Source organism: Geotrypetes seraphini, chromosome 14 (assembly GCF_902459505.1).
Source record: "Geotrypetes seraphini chromosome 14, aGeoSer1.1, whole genome shotgun sequence".
Lineage (NCBI taxonomy): Eukaryota > Metazoa > Chordata > Amphibia > Gymnophiona > Dermophiidae > Geotrypetes > Geotrypetes seraphini.
In genome coordinates, this window is record NC_047097.1 from 75,578,211 (window position 1) to 75,593,025 (window position 14,815).

General features: G+C 44.4%; 1 protein-coding gene across 6 annotated transcripts in view; it reads left to right on the plus strand.

The window, feature by feature from the left end:
• SPG11 (SPG11 vesicle trafficking associated, spatacsin) overlaps positions 1–14,815 on the plus strand; it is a 189,669-nt gene that overhangs the window by 25,358 nt on the left and 149,496 nt on the right. For 5 of the 6 annotated variants that reach the window (XR_004536914.1, XM_033919780.1, XM_033919778.1 and 2 more), the window contains 4 exons: positions 2,935–3,072; positions 4,701–5,116; positions 7,680–7,825; positions 8,548–8,677. Coding sequence is in view for 5 of the 6 variants with exons in the window: in XM_033919780.1 (XP_033775671.1) it covers positions 2,935–3,072; positions 4,701–5,116; positions 7,680–7,825; positions 8,548–8,677 (830 nt within the window). In the remaining variant the exon portion in view is untranslated. The remainder of the gene's footprint in view (positions 1–2,934; positions 3,073–4,700; positions 5,117–7,679; positions 7,826–8,547; positions 8,678–14,815) is intronic. The other variant, XM_033919779.1, reaches the window with a different exon arrangement.

Consider the following 14,815-nt stretch of genomic DNA (forward strand, 5'->3'; position numbering starts at 1 on the left):
ATGGCTGCTATAATTTTGCAGTTTATAACTTACCATATATACTTGAATATAAGTTGAGACCCTCATTTTTCCCCCCAAAAGGAGGAAAAATGATTGACTCGAATATGTCAGGCTGCTTAATATTCAAGTGCCCTGCCAGGCTCTGCACCCAGCCCCCTTCCCTCCATCCCCTGTCAGGCTTTGCACCCAGCCCCCTCCCTGCCAGGCACTGCACCCAGCCCTCTTCCCTCCCTAGTATGTCAGGCTCTGCACCCAGCCCAGACCCTGCCAGGCACCACCCAGTCACCTTCCCTTCCTCCCTCCCAGGCTCTTCACTCTGTCCTCCCTCCCTGCCCTGTCCATCGTACCTCTCCTCTGCCGCTGGAATCCCTGGTGGTCCAGAGTTGGAGCGGGCAGGAGCGAGCTTTCTGCACTCCTGCTCCTCTCTGCTAACCTGGTCGGTTGCTGCCGTGAGTTCTGGCTTCAGCAACTGAGTGGTACCGAGCAGGAGCGTGCTTTGGCACTGCTGTTTGGCGCTGAGCGGATTCTGAATGGCTCCCATAAGAACATAAGAATTGCCGCTGCTGGGTCAGACTAGTGGTCCATTGTGCCCAGCAGTCCGCTCACATGGCGGCCCTCTGGTCAAAAACTAGCGCCCTAACTGAATCTAGCCTTTCCTGTGTATGTTCCGGTTCAGCAGGAACTTTTCTGACTTTGTCTTGAATCCCTGGAGGGTGTTTTCCCCTATAACAGCCTCAGGAAGAGCGTTCCAGTTTTCCACCACTCTCTGGGTGAAGAAGAACTTCCTTACGTTTGAACGGAATCTATCCCCTTTCAATTTTAGAGAGTGCCCTCTCGTTCTCCCTATCTTGGAGAGGCTGAACAACCTGTCCTTATCTACTAAGCCTTCAGTACCTTGAATGTTTCGATCATGTCCTCTCTCAATCTCTTCTGTTCGAGGGAGAAAAGGCCGACAAATTCTCTGAGCCAATCAGGGCCTTATGCTCCTTCCTGTATCTCAGGATGCAGAGAAAGGGACCTAAGGCCCAGGTTGGCTAGACTGAGCTAATTAGAGCCTTAGGCTCCTCTCTGTGCATCACATGATGCACCGGGGAGGGGAAGGCCCACCATTTTGGACTGGAGGGACAGAGTCTCCTTTCTATCAACTATGGACAAAGATATTGGGGGGAGGATTTAGTGGAGCATCCAGTGGTAGGAGGGAATGGGCATCCATCTTGCCTTTTTTGGGGGAAGAGGGGTTTGGGAGGGGGAAGCGTCCAGTGGCAGGAGGGGTTGGGGGTAGCGGCTCATCATCAGGGAACGACTTGGCTTGTGGGGATTTTTTTTTATGGGGCAGATATTGTGTGTGTGTGTGTGTAACACACACACACACAGCATCTGTGCCCATTAAAAACAACAGTATGACATGCTATAAATATTAATTTGTATCGGTAGAACAGGTAAATGACTGGCCTTGACCAGTTGCTTTTTTTGGATTGCTAAAAGCAATCACTTTTTTTTGTGCATCGGGAAGCCATGTTAAAGCATCAGTCGCTTTGCTAGTTTACATGCCATTTCGATATTAATGACCTTATTTGTATGGTCATATTGAAGAAAGAGCAATCGTGCACAAAACCACGCGGCGAGCTGTTTTATGCATTGGGTCAGCGAATCCAATCGTCACTAAACCAGTCAAAACCGGTTTAGCGACGATAGTTAGACAATTGCTGACTTTAGTGCATCTAGCTCATAGTCCCCATGCAAAACGAAACATTTGTTGTATTGTTCAACTAGCTTCTGCATTCCTGTAGAGAAGTCTTTTGGCTGTTCCTGAAGTCAGGTGAGCACCGCTTCCTTTACTTCATCATGCTTTGTCTTTTGTTCTCTGAGTCGTAGTGATGCACCATGTCTTGTCACCAGTGACAGTTTTTCTCCAGAATACTCAGATCTTCTTCATACCATCTCAGGAACTGGGTCTCAACCTCCACACAGACTTTCCTGTATCCCAAGTCATCATGCATTATGGCAAATGCAGATCCATAGTTGATATCCAAATTTGCAGCCAATTGATACACCATTATCGGTCTTCTCCAATCAAGGTATCCGCCCTGTCAATGTGCTCTTGTGTGTGCGATGTTGATGGGTGACCAGAATGACCTTTGTCAGTTGCACCTGTTCCTGCTTTAAACCTTTTTTTACCCAATCATAAACCTTTCATTCATTCATGGTTCTATGTCCATACGGAGTCAATATCCGATGGTGAATTTCCACAGGTTTCACTTCCTCTGCCCAAAGAAAGCACACTACTCCACATTGTTCTTTGATGGTGCAATCTTGCAATAGAGCGTCCATGTTTCTGACCTCGTGACTGCCACATGGCTAAAGGCTGAGTACTGCACTGTGCGTGGATGAACTATCCAACAGGCAATGTTCGAGTACATATGTTGCATTTTGTTAGCTCTGTTCCAGTTATCACGCAATTTAACAATTGCCTTAAATTTTTGATTAGCTCTTGTACCATAGTTCCCTGTTGATATCACATTGGTTTGCAAGAAGGGAGAGCCTCAGATACAACAAAGGGATCTCAACCACAACATAATTAAGTGTATTTGATTTTAACTTAACAATGTGATAATCTAGAACAGTGTTAATTAATCTAGAACAGTGTGGGCAAACAATCTAAAACATTATTGAGCAATATGTAGTCAAACTACTCCATAGCCTGTAGCCTTGGTAAGCCATATTTTTAAGGAGAGGACTGTTGGACGAAAGGAATCAACCAAAGTAAGTCATCCTTAACTATAACAAATGCTTCCTATCCCATTTTGGAGAAGAGCAGATGCAAAAGAAAGTGTTAGGTTTAATAAAGCCATGGCTTTCAGAGTTGTATGTAGAACGTAAAAATAATGAAATGAGCACTGCTCTGATGGATTTTTACTTTTGTTTTGCTTGCAGGCAGAATCCTGAACACTTGCTCTGCAGGTACACAATTGAGAAGCTCCATGTGAAGCAGCCAGAGGGAATTGATGGTGACAGTCTTGCCAGTTCCAGTCACAGTCTGTCATTTATGCACATCTCCTTCCAGACAGACAGGTATAGGGAAGATTGAATTTGGCTTCAGACTATTAATGTTTTTGAAACATAGCCCAGCATGGAATCATTTATTGAAAATAATATTGACTTTGTTCTTTTGATGGGGCTTTCTTACTCAGTTTTACCGCTGCTGTTCAATGTATTTATTAATGACCTGGCAACGGGGACAAAGTGTGAAGTTATAAAATTTGCGGATGACACTAAACTCTGTAGAAGGGTTAGAACTGCGGAAGAGTGTGAGGACCTACAAAGGGACCTGAACAAACTGGAGGAGTGGGCAATTAAATGGCAGATGAACTTCAATGTAGGGAAATGCAAGGTCATGCATATAGGGAGAAAGAACCCGATGTTCAGCTACCAAATGGGGGGGATTAGTATTAGAGTGAAGTAACCTTGAAAGAGATTTGGGTGTACTGGTGGACACAACAATGAAGTCAACGGCACAATGTGCAGCAGCCGCGAAGAAGACAAACAGAATGTTGGGTATTATTAAGAAGGATATTACGACCAGAACGAAAGAAGTCATCCTGCCGTTGTATTGGGCAATGGTGCGCCCACACCTGGAGTACAGTGTTCAGTATTGGTCACTGTACCTTAAGAAGGATATGGCAATACTTGAGAGGGTCCAGAGGAGAGCGACACGAATGATTAAAGGCATGGAAAACCTTTCATACACTGAAAGATTGGAGAGACTGGGGCTCTTCACCCTGGAAAAGCGGAGATTCAGAGGAGACATGATAGAGACCTACAAGATCATGAAGGGCATAGAGAGAGTAGAGAGGGACAGATTCTTCAAACTTTCAAAACATAAAAGAACAAGAGGGCATTCTGAAAAGTTGGAAGGGGACAGATTCAAAACGAATGCTAGGAAGTTTTTCTTTACCCAGCGTGTGGTGGACACCTGGAATGCGCTTCCAGAGGGCGAAATAGGACAGAGTACGGTACTGGAGTTTAAGAAAGGATTGGACAATTTCCTGCTGGAAAAAGGGATAGAGGGGTATAGATAGAGGGCTACTGCACAGGTCCTGGATCTGTTGGGGCCGCCGCATGAGCAGACTGCTGGGCACGATGGACCTCAGGTCTGACCCAGTGGAAGCATTTCTTATGTTCTGTCCCCAGATAACACTATGGTGAGTAACTATGCTATTTCCTCCTTTGAGTACAAGAAGAGACAAGTTAATTTAATCATGTAAACTAATGGGCAGACTGGATGGACCATTCAGGACTTTATCTGCCGTCATTTACTATGTTAGTGATAAAGCACCTTATTAGCCATGATGATGGCCTTTGATTACTTTCTTGGCTGATTGTCACTTTTATTTAGAAGATATTAATTTTATTTATTTATTTTAGGTATTTATATACTGCCTATCGAAATTAAGCAGTTTACAGTTAGTGCTCAAGCATGTGCCCTGTCTTTGTTATTTAGCATGAGACTGGTTTATTATAAAATGTAAAGTCCTGGAACTAGTCTGTTATGGAGGCTGGTGTCTTGGGACTTATCAGTTAATGGAATGTTGGTCCATTTTTGATTAGTGGCATGAAAAGTGGATGAAATGTCAAGACCAGATTTGATTCTTGTTTTTTTTTTTTTTTTTTTAATTGAGATTCTTGTTTTTTTCTTATAGGTCCTGGGAAGCCCGCCTGTCATCTTTGTACAAAATAACAAAGAGATCTGACAATACTAACCATGCATTAAACATACCCATGCCATGGACCTGCTGTCTACCAAAGAATACACGTATTCCGATGAGACATCGGCAAGAGCAGAACACTAGTCCTGCAGTCATCCCTCAAGGGAAGAGTTTTGATGCGGGAAGTATATGGAAGAAGATCAACCTGCAGGAGTTTGGAGAAAAAGCAGGATTTCACTGCGTTTCTATCACTTCATTCAGTGCACTTTTTATGCTGAAAATTGATGACCAAACCTCAGCTGTTACATTATGGGATTTGGAGGCTCAAAAGGTGACACATTGTGCCTTGAACAGAGCTTGCATCCCTGTGGATTGTGAAGGAGAGGAGCAAGTGTGTTTGATTCACACAGGTGCGAGGTCTTGCTTTTATAAATATTGCTAAATTTTTCTTTCTGGTAGTTTGTTCTATGATGGGAGGATTAATGGAGACCCTTCTGAAGGAAGAGATAGTGAAGCATCCCCCCAGCACAGACGTAACCAAAGGGAAATTATGTTAGAGTACATCAATATATTTGACTAGGTAACCAGAGAGTAAGATTTGGGAGGGGGCCTCACTTGATGTGCTATACTTGGATTTCAGTAAGGCTTTTAATACTGCCTCATGTTGGAGGTAGAGAGTTGCAATGGGACAGAAATCCCTGCCCATCCCCACCTGTACCTACAGGAGTTGATGCTATATTTTACTAGTTCACAGTCCTCTGTTTCCTCCTAACCCCAACAGCCTTTCATGGTTTTTGGAATGGTATTCACCATTTAACCAATAAGTGTTCCAGTTGGCTCTCTCAGTGCATTCCAAGCCTCATTCTCGAGTCACTAAAGATGTTGACTACATTCCCACAGGAATCCCACAGCCACCTCCAGTCTGACAACTTCTGTGCTGCCTTGGAGGAGAACATCATTATGGTGCGTCAGGAAGTGATCCTATAGCCAGGACCTGCTCTCCAGGAGTTGCAATATCTTTTCGCACTGAGGATATGTCTTCAGGGGTTTCTGCCCAGGAGGGAAGGATTAGGACTGCCGTTGTAGTTGGATATTCGATCATTAGGCATGTAGATAGCTAGATGGCTAGTGGATGTGAAGATCGCTTGTAGAGAATGACAAGGGGAAAAAATCTGTCCCCGTCACCAGACCACTGTCCCCTTCACCGCCTCTCCCCGCCATCCCTTTCACCGCCCTGTCCCCGCAGCATCCACCCTGCTTTCTCGCCACCTCACCGCCCTTCAGCGGCCCGAGAATCTCCCTCCCTCCCCCTTACCTTCGTGCACATTATTAAAGAATTGAAACTTAAGGGAGGGAAGGCAAGCGGTCACCGATTGTGCACAGCCCTCTCCCTCCCTACCTACCTACCTACAGCCAAATCTATCTCCTTCCTTCCCCTTCACGGTGCTTTCGTAAAAAACTTACTGAAGCCGGCGAAGCCTGCCTGCCTGCAGTTGCATGTGTGTGGGTGGAAGCTTCTCCTCTGATGCAACCGGGGAGGGAGGGAGGGAGATAGATTTGGCCGTGTGCAATCAGTGACTGCGCGCCTTCCCTCCCTTAACTGCGGGGACAAGGCCATTCACTGCTCCACGGGGCGGTGGATGGCCTTGTCCCCGTGCCTGCAGTGAGCACTTTTCTCCCCCCACCGTATGTCATTCTCTAATCACTTGGTCATTTGCCTGCCTGGTGTGAGGGTGGCAGACCTCATGTGTTACCTGGATAAGATTTTAGACAGTGCTGGGGTGGAACCTGCTGTCTTGGTACATATGGAAAATGTGGGAGGGAGGTTCTGGAAGGTGAATCTGGCTTGTTTAGTTTTATTGATGTTTTAGTGCTCATTGCCTTTTTCTAGGTGCACCCTTGTTGGGTGACTCATGGATTATTCCAAAAATAATTTTTGGTATATAGAGGAGAGGAGTGTTAAAAAATGATTGGCCCTCGGTGTCAAATATACTAAGTATGCCATTGCCCTGAAGCAAGCAGTTAATGCTTGAAAACCAACAAATGCCTTTGAATGAAAAGTTTTGCAGAGAGTCTGGGCTAAGATTCTTCAACAGTAATGTAAAAGACTTATCAAATTGTAGAAAACATTTGATGATAATTATTGCTCGGGTGGTACAACCAGTTATTAAGTTTAGGGCTTAGTTAGTTTTTCACATGGGTGACTTTGTTCCTTAAATAAATGAAGTAATCATTTAACAGCTATGTTGTATGTTTACTTGGGTTCCCTTTGTCTAATGTTGTTATTGTTAGATTCCATCGACTGGTGTTTAACGTTACATTTTGTTTAAAGATCAGAAATCACTCATGTAACATATGGATGCAATATTGTGGGCAATCAGGAGGGGCTAAAACCTTTTCATATCATTGAACATAAGACATGCCTGATTACCAGTTTAATAAGCTTTTCTCTTATATTTCAACTAGATCTCTTTGTTCCCAGCATGCCAAGCGACATGTTATTCTTCCTCCTTTTAACACTCCCCTTCAATGCACAAAGCATTTGGCCTTTTGGCTTCTTCCCTGTAGCATGCAATTCTCCATCTTTCTGTCTGGAGGAGTCTTGTTCAAGTCAAGAAAAAGTTAAAAGTTGAATTCTTTGTCAAGCTTGTGAGGAGCAGGACATGTAAGGTATTCAACCAGTGGACGTTGGCCTGTCTTATCTGTGCTCTTGTTTTCTTTCCTTTCTTATTCTTATTCCAAGTACCTATCTTATTTATTTTTATTTATTGTATCTTTAATGCATCATTTTTGTAAACCGCTTAGAAACCTCACGGTTATTAGCGGTATATAAGAATTAAATTAAATTAATTTTCATTGTATTTATCTCCTCTCGTCACATGTTAGGGTGGAATAAAGACATGTAAAGCAGCTGAAACCTTGTGAAATGACTTAAACTGTAATGCCTGAAGCCTTTTGGTTTCCTCCCTCTAGAAGACGGTCTCTCTGTGATCCTGTTTGATGTCACTCAGGATGCATTCTTGAACAGACTGATGACCTATGGAAATGCTGCTACTGTGGATTCTCTGTGTCACCTCAACCAGTGGGGAAGATGCTCTATTCCCATTCATGCTTTGGAGGTAAAAGGTCTTAACACTTCTATAAAAATGGGTGTATGTGCTGTTTGTCCGCAGCTGTGTTGCAGTGCCAGAGATGCTGTTCCTCAGGGGAGAGTCCCAGTGATGGCCTCTGCTGTTGCACTTCAGATGAAAGACAAGGGAAGCTGCAGCTTAAAGTATGTATTCCAAATGTGTGAAGACACATAGTTTCTAACTGACACTTTTAATGATACTTGCATTGCATTTTCAAGCAGAGAGATGAAAATCCTGCTGAGGTGTACTAATGTGCTAAAGCTCTGAACAAATGCCAAGCGCTGCACTGTAACACATGTTCCAGTTTATAGCTGTGAAAGAAGAGTCACTGTGTTGATGGAATGAGTAAGCAGATACTAAGCTTCTTCCTTCCTATACAGTTGCCCTAGTGGTGTTTCAGTAAGTGATTGAGTTACTAGTCTTATGGTTTTCCTATAAACAAGGCTTAGCTCTTTAGCGTGGTATCTGGGAGGGAGAGGGATCTTGGGCAGTCCCTTTCAGCTTGTGCTGGGTTTCTTGGCACACTTGAGTCTGGTTATCCCATAAGGAAGGACAAGGCCTTTACTCACTAGTACTAAGGATTAAGAGTAGCTGCTTAAACAAACTTATAAATATAAGCACTTCTCTAATAATATCAAATTTGTAAAGTAGTAATGGGAACTTCTGTAGAAACAGGAAAGGGCTTAATACAGATTTTTTTGCTCTCTTAGGCAGGTTTAGAGAATCATCAGCTGGACATGGTTGATTTCTTCTTAAAGAGTAAAGAGAATCTCTTTTCCCTTCCTGCCGGTGATGTTGTGGTTACCTCTTCTACAGACCAATCGCACAGATTCTTAACAAGTAGGTTCCTAAATTGCAATTCCATATGGCACACACAACCTCTGTCAATCATATTGTGTCTCTTCCCATCATTGATAGGCTGTCCTTTCTTCCCCATGTATGAATTCCTCCGTCTCCCATTTGCTGTCTTAATTCCTCCACCCTCCCATCACTTATACCTTGTTACCCATACAGTATAAGAATTACCATACTGGGACAGACTGAAAGTCCTTCAAGCCCAGAATTCTGCTTCCAACAGTGGCCAACCCAGTTCACAGGTACCTGGCAATCAATCAAAACCTATCTCTTTGACAAATTTCTCTGACTCCTCCCCGCCTTGTTGAATCTCTGATATACTTATTGCTCAACCGACCTATTTCCAGCCATACCTAACCATTCTCGACTCACTAATGGAATCGAATCACCCCTCCAATGTACCGTATTTTCACGCATATAACGCGCACGTTATACACGATTTTACAAACCGTGTATAACCATGCGTGTTATATGCGTGAGCGCGTTATCCCCTTTTTTTTTACATAGTTCCCCCCCGACGTCCGATTCACCCCCCCCCCCCATGCAGGACCGCTCGCACCCGCACCCTGAAGGACCGCTCGCGCTGGAACACGCACCCGCACCCCCACCCCGAAGGACCGCTCGCACCCCCACAGCCTCCCCACCTCCCCCCCATCATGTAGAAGTTTCCTACCGTCGTCCTGCTGCTTCCTCTGCCGGCGGTCCTGCCCCTTCTCTTAGCCCTGCGTCTACACTGCTTCCTCTTAATTTGACAGAATCTAAGAAATTGGAAGGGTGAAGCATTGTTTTTATGCTCCTGCCGTTGGGAAAAAAGCAGTTGTGGCTATACTTATTAATAAAAAATGTAATGCCACTTTTCATTTGGTAAGTTCAGATCCTCAAGGCAGATGGGTACACGTAGAAATGAGTATGGGAAATACTACTTTGACTTTGTTTAATGTGTATGCCCCTAATTCGAATCAACAGGAATTTTTTAAAACATTACAGAGATTGTTGCTCCCACTGGCTGCTTCTAAATTAGTTGTGGCTGGAGATTTTAACGCTGTTATGGATCCATTATTAGATAAAAAGCCATGTAAAAATATAAAATCTTTATGGTTAGATAATTTGGCTCATTCATGTGGTTTAAAAGATATTTGGCGTATTCTTCATTTTAATGAACAAGACTTTTCTTTTTGTTCACAGGTTCATAAGTCTTTTTCCAGAATAGATTATACTAGTCTTTAAGCCCGTTACATTAACGGGTACTAAAGTAGATGTCTGTCTGTCTGGTTTTTTTTTTCTTTGTCCTTGGACGCTGCCTGTCTGTCTGTCATTTTTTCTGTCTGTGTCTCTCCCTATGTCCTTAGTGCCCTCAGTGCCTCCTTCCTATGTCCTTTGTGCCCCTTCCTATGTTCTTAATGTCCCTAGTGCCTCCTTCCCATGTTCTTAGTACCCCTTCCTACGTCCTTAGTGCCCCCAATACCTCCTTCCTGTGTCCATAATGCCCACAGTGCCCCAGTGCCTCCGTACTGTGTCCTTGGTGCCCCAGTGCTCCTTAGTGCCCCTTCCTATGTCCTTAGTGCCCCTAGTGCCTCCTTCCCATGTCCTTAGTACCCCTTCCTACGTCCTTAGTGCCCCCAGTGTCTCCTTTCTATGTAAGAACATAACATAAGAACATAAGCAATGCCTCTGCTGAGTCAGACCTTAGGTCCATCATGCCCAGCAGTCCGCTCACGCGGCAGCCCAACAGGTCCAGGACCTGTGCAGTAATCCTCTATTTATACCCTTCTATCCCCTTTTCCAGCAGGAAACTGTCCAATCCTTTCTTAAACCCCAGTACCGTACTCTGCCTTATTACGTTCTCTGAAAGCGCATTCCAGGTGTCCACCACACGTTGGGTAAAGAAGAACTTCCTAGCATTTGTTTTGAATCTGTCCCCTTTCAACTTTTCCGGATGCCCTCTTGTTCTTTTATTATTTGACAGTTTAAAGCACCTTTCCTTCTCTACTCTCTCTAAGCCCTTCATGATCTTATAAGTCTCTATCATATCCCCTCTAAGTCTCCTCTTCTCCAGGGAAAAGAGACCCAGTTTCTCCAATCTCTCAGCATATGGAAGGTTTTCCATCCCTTTTATCAGACGTGTCTTTTGTTCTATTGTCCCCATAACTTAGCCTTTTGGAACTCAATCTGGGATCAAGTAAATTGTTTATTGGAAAATCACGTAGCATTAACTTATGATACTGTACTTTTTGGTATGTCTATGAGAAAAAAGAGTCATAACTTTTATTGATTTTGACCGGAGTAGCCATTCAACATATTACTAATAACTGGAAAGACCATAGTAGGCTCAATTTTAAATTTTGGTGGAATTCAGTTTGCCACATATACAGAATGGAAAGATCAATAGCGGTGCAAAATGGAAATTATAAAAACTTCATTAAAATTTGGGAACCATTAACGTCCTTTTGTCATGATTGATGCCATTTTCCTAATATTTCTATATTTAATATGTAAGATAAGGGTGGGGTGGGGGGAGGGTTTTTATTATATGAAAAATAAAAATTACTAAAAGGATTTCAGGATGGGAGAGGGAGGGTTATATTTACAACTATAAGTTATAATGATAAGATGTACAAGTGGTTAAATCTATGTTATTGTGTTGCAATTTTTGTACACTTGATGAAAGATTTAAAATGAATAAACCTGATAATACAATGCTTGCAGATACAAAATTTATTGAGGATTGTAAATCGCAAATTAGTGAATTTTTTCTGTTTAATTTATTAGAGGATAGTTCTATGGAAAATTTATGGGATGTCTTTAAGGCTACCATGAGAGGCTCTATCATTTCTTATTCTGCTTATATTAGAAAACAATTTAAAAAACAATTTTCAGAATTGGAAAAAAAAATGAAAATTTTGGAATCTAAATCGATTAACAAATGGAAATATAATACGTTGCAGGATCTTTTAAAAGGTAAATATAATGAACTATCTTCAAAATTAATTAGGAAAGATATTTTCTCCAAACAAACATTGTATTATGGAAATTCTAATAAGGCGGGAAGACTATTGGCAAGTTATCTTAAAGCTAAAAAAAGAAGGAATAACATTATGGCAATTAAGAATGATAAAGGAGTTATACAAAATCAGATTGAGAAAATATTAAATCAGTTTCTAACTTTTTATAAAGATCTGTATTCTTCCGAGCCTTATGTGGACAGGGAAAAGGATGGATTAGAATTTTTAAATTTAATTATTGGACCTAAGGTTCCGGTTCATATAAAAAGAAGTTTAGAAATGCCGATATCTCTAAAAGAATTAGAAACAGCGTTGAAATCTCTTAGAGTTGGTTCCGCTCCAGGTGGTGATGGTTTTACAGTAAAATTTTCTAAAGCATTCCAAATTCTTCTTTTACCTCATTTGTTAAATTTATATCAGTCACAACTTACTAAGGGTTGTATTACAGGTACTATGGCAGAATCATTAACTATTGTTTTGCCTAAGCCAAATAGAGATCCTACTTTGGTTTCAAACTACCGTATTTTCACTCATATACCGCGCACCCGTGTAAAACGCGCACACGGGTATAGCGCGCGGGAAACTGTAATTTATGTAAATAAATTTTTATATACCGCGCACACCCGTATACCGCGCATGCCGCACCGACTCTCCCGTCGCCGCCCGACTCTCCTTTCGCCCGCCCCGACTCTCCTCTCCCCCTTGAAGTCCTGTCCCCACCCTGAAAGCCTGATGCCCCCCCCGACATCCGATTCACCCCTCCCGCAGGACCGCTCGCACCCCCACCCCGAAGGACTGCTCGCACGCATTCGCACCCGCACCCCCACCCCGAAGGACCGCTCACACACACTCCCACCCGCACCCCCATCCTGAAGGACCGCTCGCACCCCCACAGCCTCCTGACCCCCCCCCATCATGTAGAAACTCCTACCGTTGTCCTGCTGCTTCCTCTTGGCGGTCCCGGCGCTTCTGTGAGCCCTGCGTCTGCGCTGCTTCCTCTTCCAGCGGTCCCGCCCTTTCTCTGACATTTTTTTGGGCGGGTGTTGGTTATTGTGGCGTTACAAAGGCAGCGGCTTTTGGTTCGTGTGGTTTAACTGGCGAACTGTGGGACGTTTTGGGGAAGGTTCTTGTTCTTTTTTTTTTTTAAACGTATTTTTATTAACAGTGAAAAATACACCTCCCAACAGGGCATAACAGTAAACGTCAGAAAGACAAAAGTCGGTCCATTACAAATGGAAAGCAGAAACAAAAGCAACACCTCCCCAAGGTTTCCCCCGCTCAGATAGAATATACAGAAGTGGAGTAAAAACAAGGAGAGTAACAGGGGCAAAAGCGGTTAAGTACATCTATAAAGGTAGGCCGCCCGTCAGGAACAGTGATCTCCCACCTTTTTGTACCATAGAAAGAACCCCCCAAAAACCACACAGGACTCACAATACCATTCGCACACTGCAACATCCACCCCATACAGACCTTTCACTCATATCCCCGAGCATCTCCCTCCCTCCCCCCCCCATCCCTAAGGCACCAGAGTACGATAAAGAATAGAAAAGATCAGAAAAGATCATTTAGGTTGCGCATCAGGGGGCTAGCCGGGGATTCATAAGATAAAAACTGATCTAAGGTGTTCCCTGCTCCCCCTCCCGGTCATGTGACGGCATCAGGTCCCGGAGTCTCTCCCATAAGCCAACGTAGTGCTGCTTAAGCATGCTCGGTGTTCTAGCATAGGTTCGAATTTCAAACTGAGCCACCTCCCGAAGGCGACTCCTCCAGTGCGGTATCGGAGGGAGTTCCTTGGACATCCAATAAGTCAATATCAATTTCTTCACTACTAGAATAGCGTTGTAAAAAAATCTGCATTGAGGTGTGGTGAAACCCTGATCCTGGAGGGAGGTCTGCAGACCCAGGAGCAAGAACCCATAGTCCCATTCTGCAGTACGTTGCACCGCTTGTTCCAATAAGGGGAGGGCTTCCCGCCACACACTCAGCCGAGGGCACTCCAAAAAGGAATGGATATAGGTTCCGACGCGGCTCTTGCACTTAATACAGGAACCGCTATCCCAGAGTCCCATGCGTGCCCCCCTCTGCGCCGTGAAATAGGCCCGGTGAAGGATCTTATACTGGAGTTCTTGGAAGTCTGCAGATTTAGTGTAGGAGTATAAGGTGGCAAAGCAGGCCGCGAATTGCGATTCAGAAATATCCTGCCCCAAATCCCGCGCCCAGGAGGTGCGCACCGGTGAGAGTACCGATATAGCGAGAGAGGACTTAAGGATGCGGTACCAGTGCGCAAGGGAGTTTGTTGCGGGCTGGGTGGCCGAAAAAAGGATATCCAGAGGGCCCTTGTCCCAGGCCCCAGCAGCTCCTCTACGTTCCGTCTCCCAGTAGTGACGTACCTGAAAGTAAGAAAACAAATAGCACGAAGGGAGGCCCCACACGTCCCGTATCTGCTGAAAGGAGGGGAATCCAGTAGGAGACAAATCAAGTAGGTTTTCCATCATCATACAACCTCGGGCCGCCCATTGCTGAAAGACAGATCTACCCCTGCCCGGTGAAAACCTGGGGTTGCCCTCTAGACGCATGAAAGGAGATGTGTCCGGAGGCAGTTGCTGTCTTCGCCTCCACCAACGCCACGCCAGCCTAAGCGGACGCAGAAAACGGAGTCAAACGATGTATCGCCTCCCAGGATCTTCTTGTCGGTGTATTAGATTCATAAATTGAAAAGGGGCACTCCAGCCCGCCATCCATCCCCGAGGGGAGTAACGGGGGCACTCTGTGTAGCCCTCGTGGATCCAGCGGAGAAGAGAAGCAACGTTATAAAGCCGAATATCCGGGACATTGAGTCCCCCCAAAGATTTATCCAAGATGAGTTTGGACATCGCTATCCGAGGAGTGCGGGACCTCCAAATGAAACGGGAGATAGTGGATTTGAAAACAAGTTCGTCCCTTCTGGTAAGCCAGAGCGGCATGGTCTGTAAAGGATACAAGAGTTTCGGTACTAGAACCATTTTTACCAATGCCACCCGACCCAAAACCCCCAGCGGTAGGTCCTGCCAAGCCTGGCATAGTTTTGCAATAGCCTCAAGTGGTCGGCGGATGTTTGCGTTGTAAAGTGTAGGTAGAT